This window comes from Ambystoma mexicanum, chromosome 6q, assembly GCF_040938575.1.
Source record: "Ambystoma mexicanum isolate Mex_15411 chromosome 6q, UKY_AmexF1_1, whole genome shotgun sequence".
NCBI classification, from domain to species: Eukaryota; Metazoa; Chordata; class Amphibia; order Caudata; family Ambystomatidae; genus Ambystoma; species Ambystoma mexicanum.
The window spans coordinates 294,512,159-294,524,389 of record NC_090937.1 but is presented as its reverse complement, the minus strand read 5'-3'; the positions used below and the strand labels follow the sequence as shown (position 1 = coordinate 294,524,389).

At 49.6% G+C, this 12,231-nt stretch overlaps 1 protein-coding gene across 1 annotated transcript in view; it reads left to right on the top strand.

The window, feature by feature from the left end:
* The window catches only part of SMC2 (structural maintenance of chromosomes 2), a 938,385-nt gene that overhangs the window by 347,018 nt on the left and 579,136 nt on the right, over positions 1-12,231 (top strand). Inside the window, exons 10-11 of the mRNA XM_069630781.1 lie at positions 10,244-10,477; positions 10,652-10,811. Coding sequence (XP_069486882.1) covers positions 10,244-10,477; positions 10,652-10,811 — 394 coding nt within the window. The remainder of the gene's footprint in view (positions 1-10,243; positions 10,478-10,651; positions 10,812-12,231) is intronic.

Genomic DNA, 12,231 nt, shown 5'->3' with positions numbered 1-12,231 from the left:
TTCCCTCTATTGCCATTGCTGATCCGGCTCATCAACCAGCTCAAGAGGTCCCGGTGCAGGATGATCCTCATCGCACCTGCGTGGCCGAGTCAGATATGGTTCCTGGACCTTCTGGACTTGTCAGCGTCCCCGTCAATCAAGCTGCCAGTGGACGCGGATCTGCTCTCCAGGGAAGGAGGCGCCATCCTCCATCACGACCCGAAGTCGCTGAACTTGCAGGCCTGGCTCCTGCAGCGTTAGTTTGGAGGATACAACATACCGGCCGACTGCAGAGAGGTTCTTGCAAAGGCCAGGGCGTCCTCAACTCTTAAATGCTACGGACACAAATGGAAGAGGTTCTCTGTCTGGTGCCACGCACAGAAGATTAACCCTCTGCGGATTACGGCTCCCCAAGTACTGCCGTACCTACTGACGCTGGCCAAAGCTGGACTGGCGCACGCGTCCATCAAGATTCAACTTGCTGCTATCTCCCGATACACCAGAACCATGGGGCGGACGTGTTTGTGGTCTCATCGTCTGGTGAAAGAGTTCATGAAGGGACTGTTCAGATCGTTCCCGCCGGTGAAGGCCCCGGCGTGGGAGCTCAACGTGGTGCTGACCAAGCTCATCGGACCTCCGTTCGAGTCTCTGCACTTGGCTCCGTTGAAGTTCTTGTCGTGGAAAACAGCGTTTCTTGTGGCCATCACCTCCGCACGACGGGTGGGAGAGATCCAGGCCCTTTCCTGCAAGGCCCCGTACTTGACTTTTCACGACACGAGGGTAGTGCTCAAGACGCACCCCTCCTTCATGCCCAAGGTGCCGTCGGACTTCCACCTCAACGAACCCTTGGTGTTGCCTGTTTTCTTCCCGTCGCCTTCGTCGCCGGCTGAAAGGACTTTGCACTCGCTGGATGTGGCTAGAGCGCTGAAGTTCTACGTGGACCGCACAAAGTGTTTTCGGAAGACGTCACAACTCTTTGTGAACTTTGGACCTGTCAATAAGGGGAAGGCTCTCTCGAAGGCTTCCATTTCCAGATGGCTCTCCGGCTGTATCATGTACTGTCATCGGTTGGCAAACCGACCGCTGCCTGGCCGTCCGAGCCCATTCCACCAGAGCGATCGCAGCTACCACGGCGTTCCTATCTGGTGTGCCCTTGCTGGACATCTGCAGGGCTGCTACGTGGAGGTTGACGCACACCTTCACGAAATTCTACTGCGTCGATCGGGATTCCAGGGTCGGCCAAGCAGTGCTGCGCAACCTGTTCGCCTAAGGTGAGCCTGGTGAGGAGGTAAGATTTGCTTAATGTTGAGCCTTTGCCACCTCCCGTGGTTGTGCATGTGTGTACTGCTATGTATTCTTTATTCATGAGCATGTGAATCCATGCCAGACCCCATGCTGGAGAAGGAACAAGTTACTTACCTGTAACTGTTGTTCTCTAGCATGGGTCTGGCATGGATTCACATGCAAACCCTCCCGCCTATCCCTCTGCGGCTCTTCACTTGGTCATACTGCCACTTCACGTGCTACCAAATCTAAAGATGGCTGCCAGAGGCGGGGCTTAGGTAGAGGGCAGTCATTGGCTGTGGTCAGTATGACGCAGAGATCAGTGATTGGTTACTACTACGAAAGACAGATCAGAAACGAAACTGATACTGTTTTTATCTTTACCGAGGATTCCCAGCCTGACGACGGGGAATATTCATGAGCATGTGAATCCATGCCAGACCCATGCTGGAGAACAACAGTTACAGGTAAGTAACTTGTTCCTTCTAGGCTGTGCCGTCAGTAAGTGTAGGCTGCATTTCGCGTTGAGGAAACGAGCGGGGGCTGTTTCGGAGCGCCCCTGGTAAAGTGAGGTGAATGGTGCATGGGCGAGGCAGCTGCCGGGGGAATTGACCCAGAGGAAGAGGTGGATGGAGATGCATCAACTGAGGTGGAGGAAGTTTGTGTGGTCAAGAGGGAGGGAGCTGCCAAAGTTGATGGCATATGTTACACCATCACCGGGCGAGGTACGGTGGCTGGGGGCGCTGGGTGTGTAAGTGAGCTGGGACCACTGGTATTGCAGGAGAATTCTTTCAATTAGTGCAGAAGAAAAAAAAAAATCAAATACCAGTAGAGAGTAAAACTCATCTGGCCATTCCCAATAGGCAGATGTGGTCAATAAATCGGTACATCACAAATATCTAGGGCACACTCACAAGAGAAAACTAGATATACCAGGAGCATGGGGTAGTAACTATTATTAAAGAGCTTTGGCCTCAATGGCGACATTCAGTGTTCATGGCATACCATGGCATAGACCGTGTGGGGAGGCAGTGGCAACGGCGATGTTAACCACATAAAACCCACTTCAAGAGAGTAAACAATGACATTAGTATTTTTCAGCAAATCTACATAAACACTATGCCTCACGGTAGCACCTTGACTGCGTACCAATGCAGAACCTCTAAGAGAAAACAGCTGGCATAGACAAGGGAGTTATTTTATGAAAGGCATGACCCTTCCCTGCAGAGCTAACACTGTCACTTCCACTCCATTGATGACACGGGATGGTGGTAGTCTGCTTTACATATAACGCAACAAAAGGAAAATAAATACACAGCTACAGCTCAATACATAAAACCACAATTGCAAAGGCTTCCATCTATTATCTCCATGTTATCTCTTCTGTGGCTTGTATTACTGATGAACACTGGCTACAGCTGCCCTTGAGCAACACAGGAATTGGGAGCTGGGGCTGTCAACAGTGTGTTCAGCGCGGAAATAGGGAAGTGGCCAACGCCCACCAGTGAACTGCCGCGCTCCGCAGAACAAGTAGCCATCTAAGTAGCCTCTGACACTCGTAGGCTGTTCCAAATGCTTTTCTAAGAGCTATCTTGTCATGCGCGACAGATGTTTACTAGATTTTAATAGGAAACAGAGAAAGTGGTTCAGTAAGGCAAGAGTGTGCCACGTCAATGTCCCTTCTAGTGAGATGAGGCCTTGGTGTCAGTGAAAATGATTCCAACTTGAAGCCATCAGAATATATTTTTTGTAGATCGAGTCAAACCTGCACCTGTAGGATGACGTGGCAGCCTGGTCCATTGTGGGACCAGGGGAATGAATTTAAGTTGAGGTGGGAAGTTACTAGAATGGGAGCGAGTCCTGGGTGGTGTAGGGCCAGGTGAGAGGCATTGGGTGAGTGAAATTGTTGCACACTCAAGTGGTCTGCAAAGTGTGTAGCTATATAGGGATGCTAGTGTGATTTTTTTTTTTTTTTTTTTTGCAAATGAGGGAGGCAAAAAAATACATTGAGGCTAAACTTGGAGGGAGGCAAAGACAATAGGTTGAGGCCAAACTTATACCACAGTCTTAATACAACCCAGCGCAACGTGTTTTGTAAAACGAGTAAGCACATATGAGAAACACTAGATGCACTAGGCAAGAGAGGCGATCAAGGGGGCAATGTTTATTCCCTATTAAGGCAAGCTCCAGAGGCGTCTGGCGTGAACGGAGGCATGTGGTAATAGCATACCACTTAAACACCTTGGCGAGAGAGGCAGTGACAAGCCGCAGACAGTATTTAAAACCACAACTTCACGTCCGAACAAACAAAACGACAGCCCAAATTGTATGCAACAATTTTACAACAGCAGTGTCTTGATAAGGCGACGGACAAAAACAGAGTTAGCAAGCTTGGGGCCATGTGACAAAACAGTCCCCAGCACCCAAAAAATAATGTTACAATCAATTGTGCTCATCCTGCAGCCAGGGGCATGGCCATGACATGTGCCTTTAAACACTGAAACCTTACTTAAGACATGGACCCTTGGATAGCACCCAGGGGCCACTGGCTGCAATGCACAAGATCGCACAACCAGATGACAACTGCTGTGGTAAATTCAGTACAAAAATGCTGCGCTTTCCATTCAGCGCCTTACTTTCAGACACCTCTAAGACAAATGACACAAAATGAACAGATGCAGTATTGTACATGTAATGACACAGATGACACGAACTCTGCAGCTGCATGTACTGTATTGGCAAATGGACATGAGGCAGGTGACAGAGCAACCAAAACGATGGAGCAGTGACATTTATGCACCAAAGATTTGTATTGTAACCACAGCGAAGGAAGTATGTGCGGTTGCTGGCAGCTACTTGTTGAACTGTAGAACGAAAAAGACGAACTAGCCAACACCTTGCTCTGCAGGGCCTGGCAGAGGAAAAATGGGAAGTGGCTATGGCACAGTTATCTTGGAAGGCATCTCTAGGCGCTACAGTGTGGATATTTTTACTTTCAAAATGTTGTGCCCAGTAATACTTGAACATTACTTGTGGATCATCCAGAATGTACTCTGCACCCTACTGGTCTTTTGGATGGGGGTACTATTCTGACAGTTTCCTTCAGGATAAGCCTGTGAAAGCTAATCTAACTTTGGGCAGTCTCCAGGAGCGCAGTCTCTGCACTGACTCCAGGAAACTCAGCAAATGACAATGCGCATCAGGACAATGCAAAGTATGAAAATGGTAGATGCAGTGCACAACATCATTTAGGCACATACTGAGACAGGCACATGTATTACAACACAAAACCCGTGGTGAGAGGGGTACCATGAAGGACATGAAGCATGTCAATGCCACAAACGGCAAGATAAAATGGCATGGAGACAGTGCAAATATAAAAAAAAACAGATTGGTTTACCCATCAACAGAGGTGGGAGGAATACAACATTGGTACCGCAACACCTAGCATGCTTACAGACCATCAAATCCGTGCCGGACCACAAAGAAGGGGGATTGCAAGATCCGCATCGGGTTCTCCAAGAGAAAAATGAAGCATTGTCACAGTAGACTGGTGGTGTGGCTAATCGTCAAGGCCTCTGACCCGTGCCAGAAGCAGGGTCATGCCTCACCCAGGACCGGCCGGTCCGAGGAACTGGCTTCTATGTCTGTGGAGGCCCAAAACAAGGCCAAGCACCGCAAGGCACGATCAACCTCACCATCTGCCTCCATCTCGAGCCGTCGATCAAGCTCCTCCAAAAGGAAGTCACCCAACCCGGCTAAGCTGCGGGCAAAGCCTAGGGTGGAAAAAAAGGCGGCCAACCTGCCAAAGAAGGCCCAGGCGGCATAGGACAAATCGTCGACGATTGAGATGGTAGCAGCCGCTCTCTCAAAGGCCAGAGGGGCTGACCCTGTGTAGGTAGCCCCGACTGCGCCAAGGGTGTCCCTACCCCCAAGTTGGGAGGCCTCGGCTGGGGCGGTGGTGAAGACGCAGGAAAAGAGGATGCTGTTGACTCCCTCAAGGTGCAAAAAAGGGGACAGGGGATCAAGGTGATCCCAGGCCGTACCCCAAGACATGGTGGTTTCTTCCTCGGGCGAGGAGGACCAGGAGTAAGCAGACACGATCCAGGACAGTGAAAATGCTGAGGGCGACAACGGCATGGGGCCTAGTAGGCCTACCGCCCGACTCCGCAGAGAGATGTATCTCTGGACATCCTTTCGACCCTACACAATCCAGAAAAGGATGCTGCATACCCCGGCTGCGGTGGCCCCGGACCAGGCTCCGGCGAAAGCGGCAGCGCCACCCAACCCCCCCTCATCAACCTACACACCCGTGCCAGGAGCCCTCCCCTCTGAGTGATCCGGACACTGGGTCGGACATGATAGACGTCATCAATGACATTGTCACGGCGGGCGGATTGCCATGGTTGCCAGAGCTTCCAAGCTCTTCCATCTGACACCTGAGGAGACCAAAAAGGAAGGCTTCCTATACCAGAGGCTCGAGGCCAAGAGGCAGACCATCATGGCAATGCCCCTCCTGGACGGCGTGTAGGAGGAAGGCCTGGCCCTATTGAAGAATCCTGCCACGGCCCCAGCCAAGCAGGCTAGGCTAGAGAAAAATTACTGGGTGACGGAGTCCGCACCGAAGGGCCTGCAGTCGCAACCGTTGCTGGATTCGGTGTGTTGGCGGCTGCGAAGAAGAGATTGTCTAACCCCTCGTCATCATCCTTAGTCCCTCCAGACAGGGAGGGGTGAAGAAGTTGGATGCCATGGGGAGATGGGTCATCTATTACGCAGCATTGACTGTCAAAGCGGCCAATGCACTGGCGATCCTGGCAAGTAACGACAGGGAACTGTGGTTCAAACAAGCCCCGATTCTGGGGCTCCTGCCTGATGACAAGCGGGTGAGGCGATCGCACTCCTCCGGGAGGGGGCGGTGGCTTCAAACCATGCCATCACGGTGGCCCTGGACATCGCCGACACCGGTTTCCGCAAGATGGAGGAATGGCGTCTGCCTCCTTTGTTGAGGCTGGCTGAAGGCCACCAGTTTCCGCCAGGAGGTCCAGACGAGGGTGCTGGACTATGCCCTTCGATGGAGATGACAAGGCCCTTGCAGACAATAGACAGATCCGGAGATGGCTCGTGCCCCAGCACCACTCTTCCTTTTGCTCCTCCGGAGGACAGTTGGGTAGATCGATGAAAGGTTTTGGTGGAGGCTCTGTCATACCATCAACCCATACCATGACCCAGGAGGCCTACAGAGGCCTTTCCAAGGCTTTCGGTGGAGGTGGTCCGCGCCGTCATCGCCCCCAAGGCGGTACGCAGGTGCCAAAGCAGGACTGAACCCGCCAAGTTGGTGGGCCCCGACCCATGCACCCCGGTGGGATGTCGGCTGACTGGATTCATCAGTGAGTGGGAAAATCGGTGGATCCCTTCGGTGGCCAGGCAGGAGCAGCACATCCCTCAGCTCCTGCAGGAGGTACGGGCCATGCTAAGGACGTGGGCGATGGAGCTAGTTCCAAGGTGGCTCCGGAATCTACTCCAGATACTTCTTAGTCCAGAAGACCGGGGGCTCAAGGCCCATTCTAGACCTGAGGTGACTCAACAAGTATTCTGGATGGTCACATTGCAACATGTGCTCGGCCAACTGGAGGAAACCTCGAAAGTTCCTGCGATTCATAGTGCAGGGAAGATGCTACCAATTCAAAGCCCTCCCTTTCGGCATAAAGTCGGCGCCCAGGGTGTTCACGAAGTGCCTGGCACCAGTGGCTGCCCCTCTAGGTCTATGAGGTATACACGTGTACCCATATCCATACCTAGACTGGCTCATATGGGCTGGGTCAGAGAGATAGCCGTCCAACACACAGAGAGGACCGACCAGCTGACGGATCTTGGGTTCTCCATCAATTATCCAGTCCTGCTTGACACCAGCTCAGAACACCTTGTTCCTAGGGGCCTGGTTCAACAATGTCTTTTGCCTAGCGTCGCCTTTGGAGGAGAGGATTGCGGCCGTGCTGGGGAAAGTGCAACAACTGTTGTCATCGATGACCGCCACAGTGCGAACCACCATCAAGTCACTGCTCGATATGTCATCTTGCATCCACCTTATCCGGCTCTGCAGGCTGCGGATGCGTCCTCTGCAGGAGTTCCTGAACGCCCCACCCCTGCTTGATACAAGTGTCTGGAAACTTCACAGACAAGATCCCTCTCGATGAGGAGTTCGGTTGGGCGATTAGAAGGTTGGGCATATGCTCCAACATCGCCGGGGGCACTCTGTTTCAAAACCCCCTATACCAGGAGACTGTCACCACAGATGCTTCCCTGGAGGGCTGGGGAGCCCACACCGGACGTCTGCACGCCAGAGGCCTGTGGCTGCTGGAGGAGAAGGATCTCCACATCAATATCATTCATTGAGCTGCAGGCAGTGTTCTGGGCCCTCAAGTCATTTCTTCTGCCCAGAAGGGCAAGGTGGGGAGTATCTTCATGGACAACACCACCTACATCATGAAGCAGGGGGGCACTTGATCCCCGGTGCTCTCCAGAGAGGCGCAGAGCTTGTGGCACTGGGCCGTCGGACAAGAGATTTTCCTCATCCCCTTTCACCTGGCCGGGGTCAAGAACACCATTGCGGACTCCATTAGCAGGGAGTTGCGCTCCTGCCACGAGTGGGAACTTCGGCAGGACCAGGTGGACCGCATCTTCATCAAGTGGGGCAGGCCCCACATCGATCTGTTTGTGACAGCGGTGAAATCCAAATGTCACAGATTTGCCAGCAGGTTCCATCAGCTGAGGAGCATGGGTGACGCATTCTCCTTCCTGTGGAAATGCCTGTACCTTTATGCGTTCCCTCTATTGCCTCTCCTGCTGCGAGTCATCTCAAACGGTGCTAATGTAGGTTGATACTCATCGCCCCGACTTGGCTGAGGCAGATTTGCTACCCAGATCTTCTCAGCCTGTCTGCATCACCTCCGGTCAAGCTGCCAGTGGTCGCGGATCTCCTCACCAGAGAAGGAGACGCAATTCTACATCCCAATCCTGGATCACTGAACCTGAGGGCTTGGTTCCTTCAGCCCTAGAGTTTGGAGGATAGAAGTTGCCGGCGGACTGCAGGAAGGTTCTTGCCAAGGTCAGAGCATCATCAATTCTTAAATGCTACTGACACAAGTGGAAGCGTTTCGCTACGTGGTGCCGGTCGCAGAAGATCACCCCTCCTGAGGGTCACGGCCCCCCAGATTCTTCCATACTTGTTCTCCTTGGCCAAGGCGGGTCTGGCGCCTGCCTTGATCAAGGTGCATCTGGCGGGTAGCTGCCGCTACACCAGGTCTCCAGGAAGATCCTCTCTTTGGTCCCACCATCTCGTGAAGTAGTTCCTCAATGGACTGTTTTAATCTTTCCCGCCGGTGAAGGCTCCTGCCCGGCGTGGGAACTCAACGTGGTGCTGACAAGGCTCACGGGGGGGGGGGGCCTTCGTGCCTATGCATCAGGCCCCTCTCGTTCCTCTCGTAGAAAATGTCTTTCCTTGTGGCCATCACTGTTGCCAGGATGGTGGGTGAGATCCAGGCCCTATCCTGCGAACAGACGTATATAACAATTCCACCTCAACGAGCCTTTGTTGTTACCTGTGTTTTTTACGAAGCCTTTGTCGCTGGCTGAAAGGATCTTGCACTCGCTGGACGTTGCTCATGCTCTGAAGTTCTAGTTTTCGGACGCATCTCAACTGTTTGTCAACTTTGGTCTTTTGAACCATGGGAAGGCCTTGTCCAAGGCTTCTATCTCTAGGTGGCTCTCCGGCTGTATCACACACTGTCATCGGTTGGCAAACCGACCACTTCCCGGCCGACCGAGAGTCCATTCCACCAGAGCGATCACCGCTACAATGGCCTTCCTGTCTGCTTTGCCCCTGCTGGACATCTGCAGGGCTGCTACATGGAGGTCTATGCACACCTTCACAAGGTTCTGCTGCGTCGACAGGGATTCCAGAAAGGAGTCCAGGGTCGGCCAGGCAGTGCTACGCAGCTTGTTCGCTTGAGGCGAGTCTGTTCCAGAGGTAAGAGTATTGCTTCTCTTGAGCCTTGGCGACTCCCCTTGTTGTGTATTGTTGTACTGCTATGTATTCTTTATTCATGAGCATGTGAATCCATGCCAGACTCCATTCTGGAGAAGGAACAAGTTACTTACCTGTAACTATTGTTCTTTTTGATTTTGAACAAGTAGAGATCATGTTAGTTCTCCTGGAAGATTGACAGGTAATTACCATGTTGTAATAAGTACTGTTTCTGATTTTGAGTTAGGAGGGATCACGCTTGAAATTGTTTCACGCTGGACAATGATCGCTCTTATTTAGATGAATTGTTTACATGATTGCTTTGCAGAATTCAGATATTCAGACAATTGTGTCCTAATGAGTTTGAATTAAGAGAATTTTGTTTTATATGCTCTATATAATGCTGACAAATGTCTATTTGATTACTTTCTAGAAAGCTTTGAAAAATTGCCCCTGAAGAAGACTTTTTTCGAAACGTGTTCAGTTATACAAATAAATATGTTGGATGGAATGATCACTGTTTACAGTTGTGATTTAATTTTAATTCAAATTTGATAAACTACTTTTTGGTATTACATGAAACACAAACTGAAGCTTTTCGAAATTGATGTACATAAGAAAGTAATTGAAGGTTTGGCAGATTTTCTTCGGCATGTCCTAGTGTGCAGGGGGACGCGCGTTCCCTTATTTTGGGAACTCTTCTTAATTCAACAAGGGACGGCCCAGAATTAATCAAAGCCTTATATAAATGTGCTATTTTACCTATGAGTAAGTGACTCCATGTGCTAACGAGTAGTTGATGCAGCCTAGACAAATATGTATTTGGGTAAGAAGAAACTGATCCCTCGTTTTGGGTGATCCAGTTTGATTAGGGATGCTTTTTCTTTATACATGATTGTGGTTGATTGCGAAGTGCAGCAAAGTTCAAATAATGATTATTCAAATTTTCTTCCAAAGGATTCCAAGACGTTGGTGGCCAAGGAGAAAGAAGTAAAGAAAATAACCGATGGCTTGAGCTCAATTCAAGAAGCTGGTCAAAAAGATGCTGATGCCCTGATTGCAGCACAGCAGCATTTCAATGCTGTCTCTGCGGGCCTCTCTACTAATGAAGATGGAGAGGAAGCCACGCTTGCTGGACAGATGATGACCTGCAAGAATGACATGAGTAAAGCAGAAACCGAAGCTAAACAGGTATTATTTCAACAAGTAATATACAGTGGGGTTAATAGTGCTGTCGATCCCTACTTGAGTGAAAGCTGATGACAATAACAAGTTTATTTCTGTGAGCAGAGTATTGGATAGTTTTGCTTGGTAAGTAAACAATGGTGTCTTGCAATGTAATTTGTTGTGCCTTACCTTTCGTAGGCTCAAATGAAGTTGAAACATGCTCAGCAGGAATTAAAGACTAAACAAGCTGAAGTAAAGAAAATGGATAGTGGTTATAAGAAAGATAATGATACATTTGAAGCTGTGAAGAAGGTCAAGGAGAAACTGGAAGTGGAGATGAAAAAACTGAACTATGAAGGTTAGTTTGCAAAATAAACTACAGCCAATCACATTCAATGGTTTTCAAGTTTTAATTAAGATCTTTAGTGTCCATAAAATTGATAACTTCTGAATTGTAAAACAAAAGACCTATTGCGCTCCGTTTTTGATTACTGTTAAAATTGTCAAATGCAAAGGATTTCTGTTTTAATCACATTCGTACAGTCACAAATCAGGTTTCTAATAATCCTCTGTGTTGAATCGGAGATGTTTCCCCCAGAAAACCTGACCTGGGAAACTTCATGTTGCCAGGGAAAGGCAGATCCGTTCTGATCCTAGCCGTGGTGTTCTGCGGAAGGATCGCATGAGGGGGGGGGGGAGCAGGTCAGGAGGAATGGGAAACCCCCGTTATAACTTTCCCTGAGACCCCACTCTTCTAATAGCCTCTTGTAAAATAGTAAAAGCAGGAAAAGCTGATTTTTACATTGTGGACTCAAAGTCCCACCATCCCCAAAGTTTTGAGACGAAGAAGAGGGCTACAGAGGCATGAAACTGCAAATTCTCCAGCATTGGATCTTTCATAGATTCAGATGCTTGAATATTCCCTGTCGTCAGAACGTGAATCCTCAGTGATTCAAATAATGATACATTTTTTTAAATATAGACATTATTTTCCATAGAAATATGAATGTAGATTGCCCAAAAGGTTTGGTAGCATTGGATGAGCAGCTAGTCTTGGTCTAGCAGGGAGACGGACTTTCGTTGAGAACAAAGGCCTTTCACCGCACAAGGAAACACTTACACACTCTAGTTATATAAAAATAAGCTTATTTATTCTATTTACTAGGCAATGTTAAAATTCAGAACAATTCAGGGAAGTACAAACAGTTCACACAGATGTTTACACTAGATATTTGCTATAGCAATACTCCTTTCAAACAGTACAAGAGTAGTTTCAGGTTTGCAAATCGTATATTAACCAACATTTACTGAACTAGCGATCCTGGTAGGTTAAAAACTCTAGCAAAGCCTTGTCTTTAGGGGAATGAGTGTTTCAAAAGTCAGATGGGGGAACTGGGAAACCACACACCCTTGGGCGGCAGAACAAAGGAAGGCAGACACTGTCAGTGTCAAATGCACAGAGGATGCTTTTTGTAGAAAGTAATTAATTTTGATTCGAAGTCTTCCAGTGAACTAAGCAAGCCACCTGAACGATTTCAGTCTAAAAGACGGATGTGTTAAGGCCTGGGAGAACATCGTTGGGGTCTACAACCCAACCTGACTCTACAAGCTCGGGAGGAACGAACAGCAACACAACTGCCCAGGTAAGGACCCAGGAGTCAGTACCTTCTAGGATGAAGAACGGTGATGTCACTGGCAGGTCCCCGCGGGAAGACGACAGCAGCTGTGGTTTGCCTCTCTGGCCTTGGCGTCTGGCGGAAGAACCTTTGGTGGGAGCA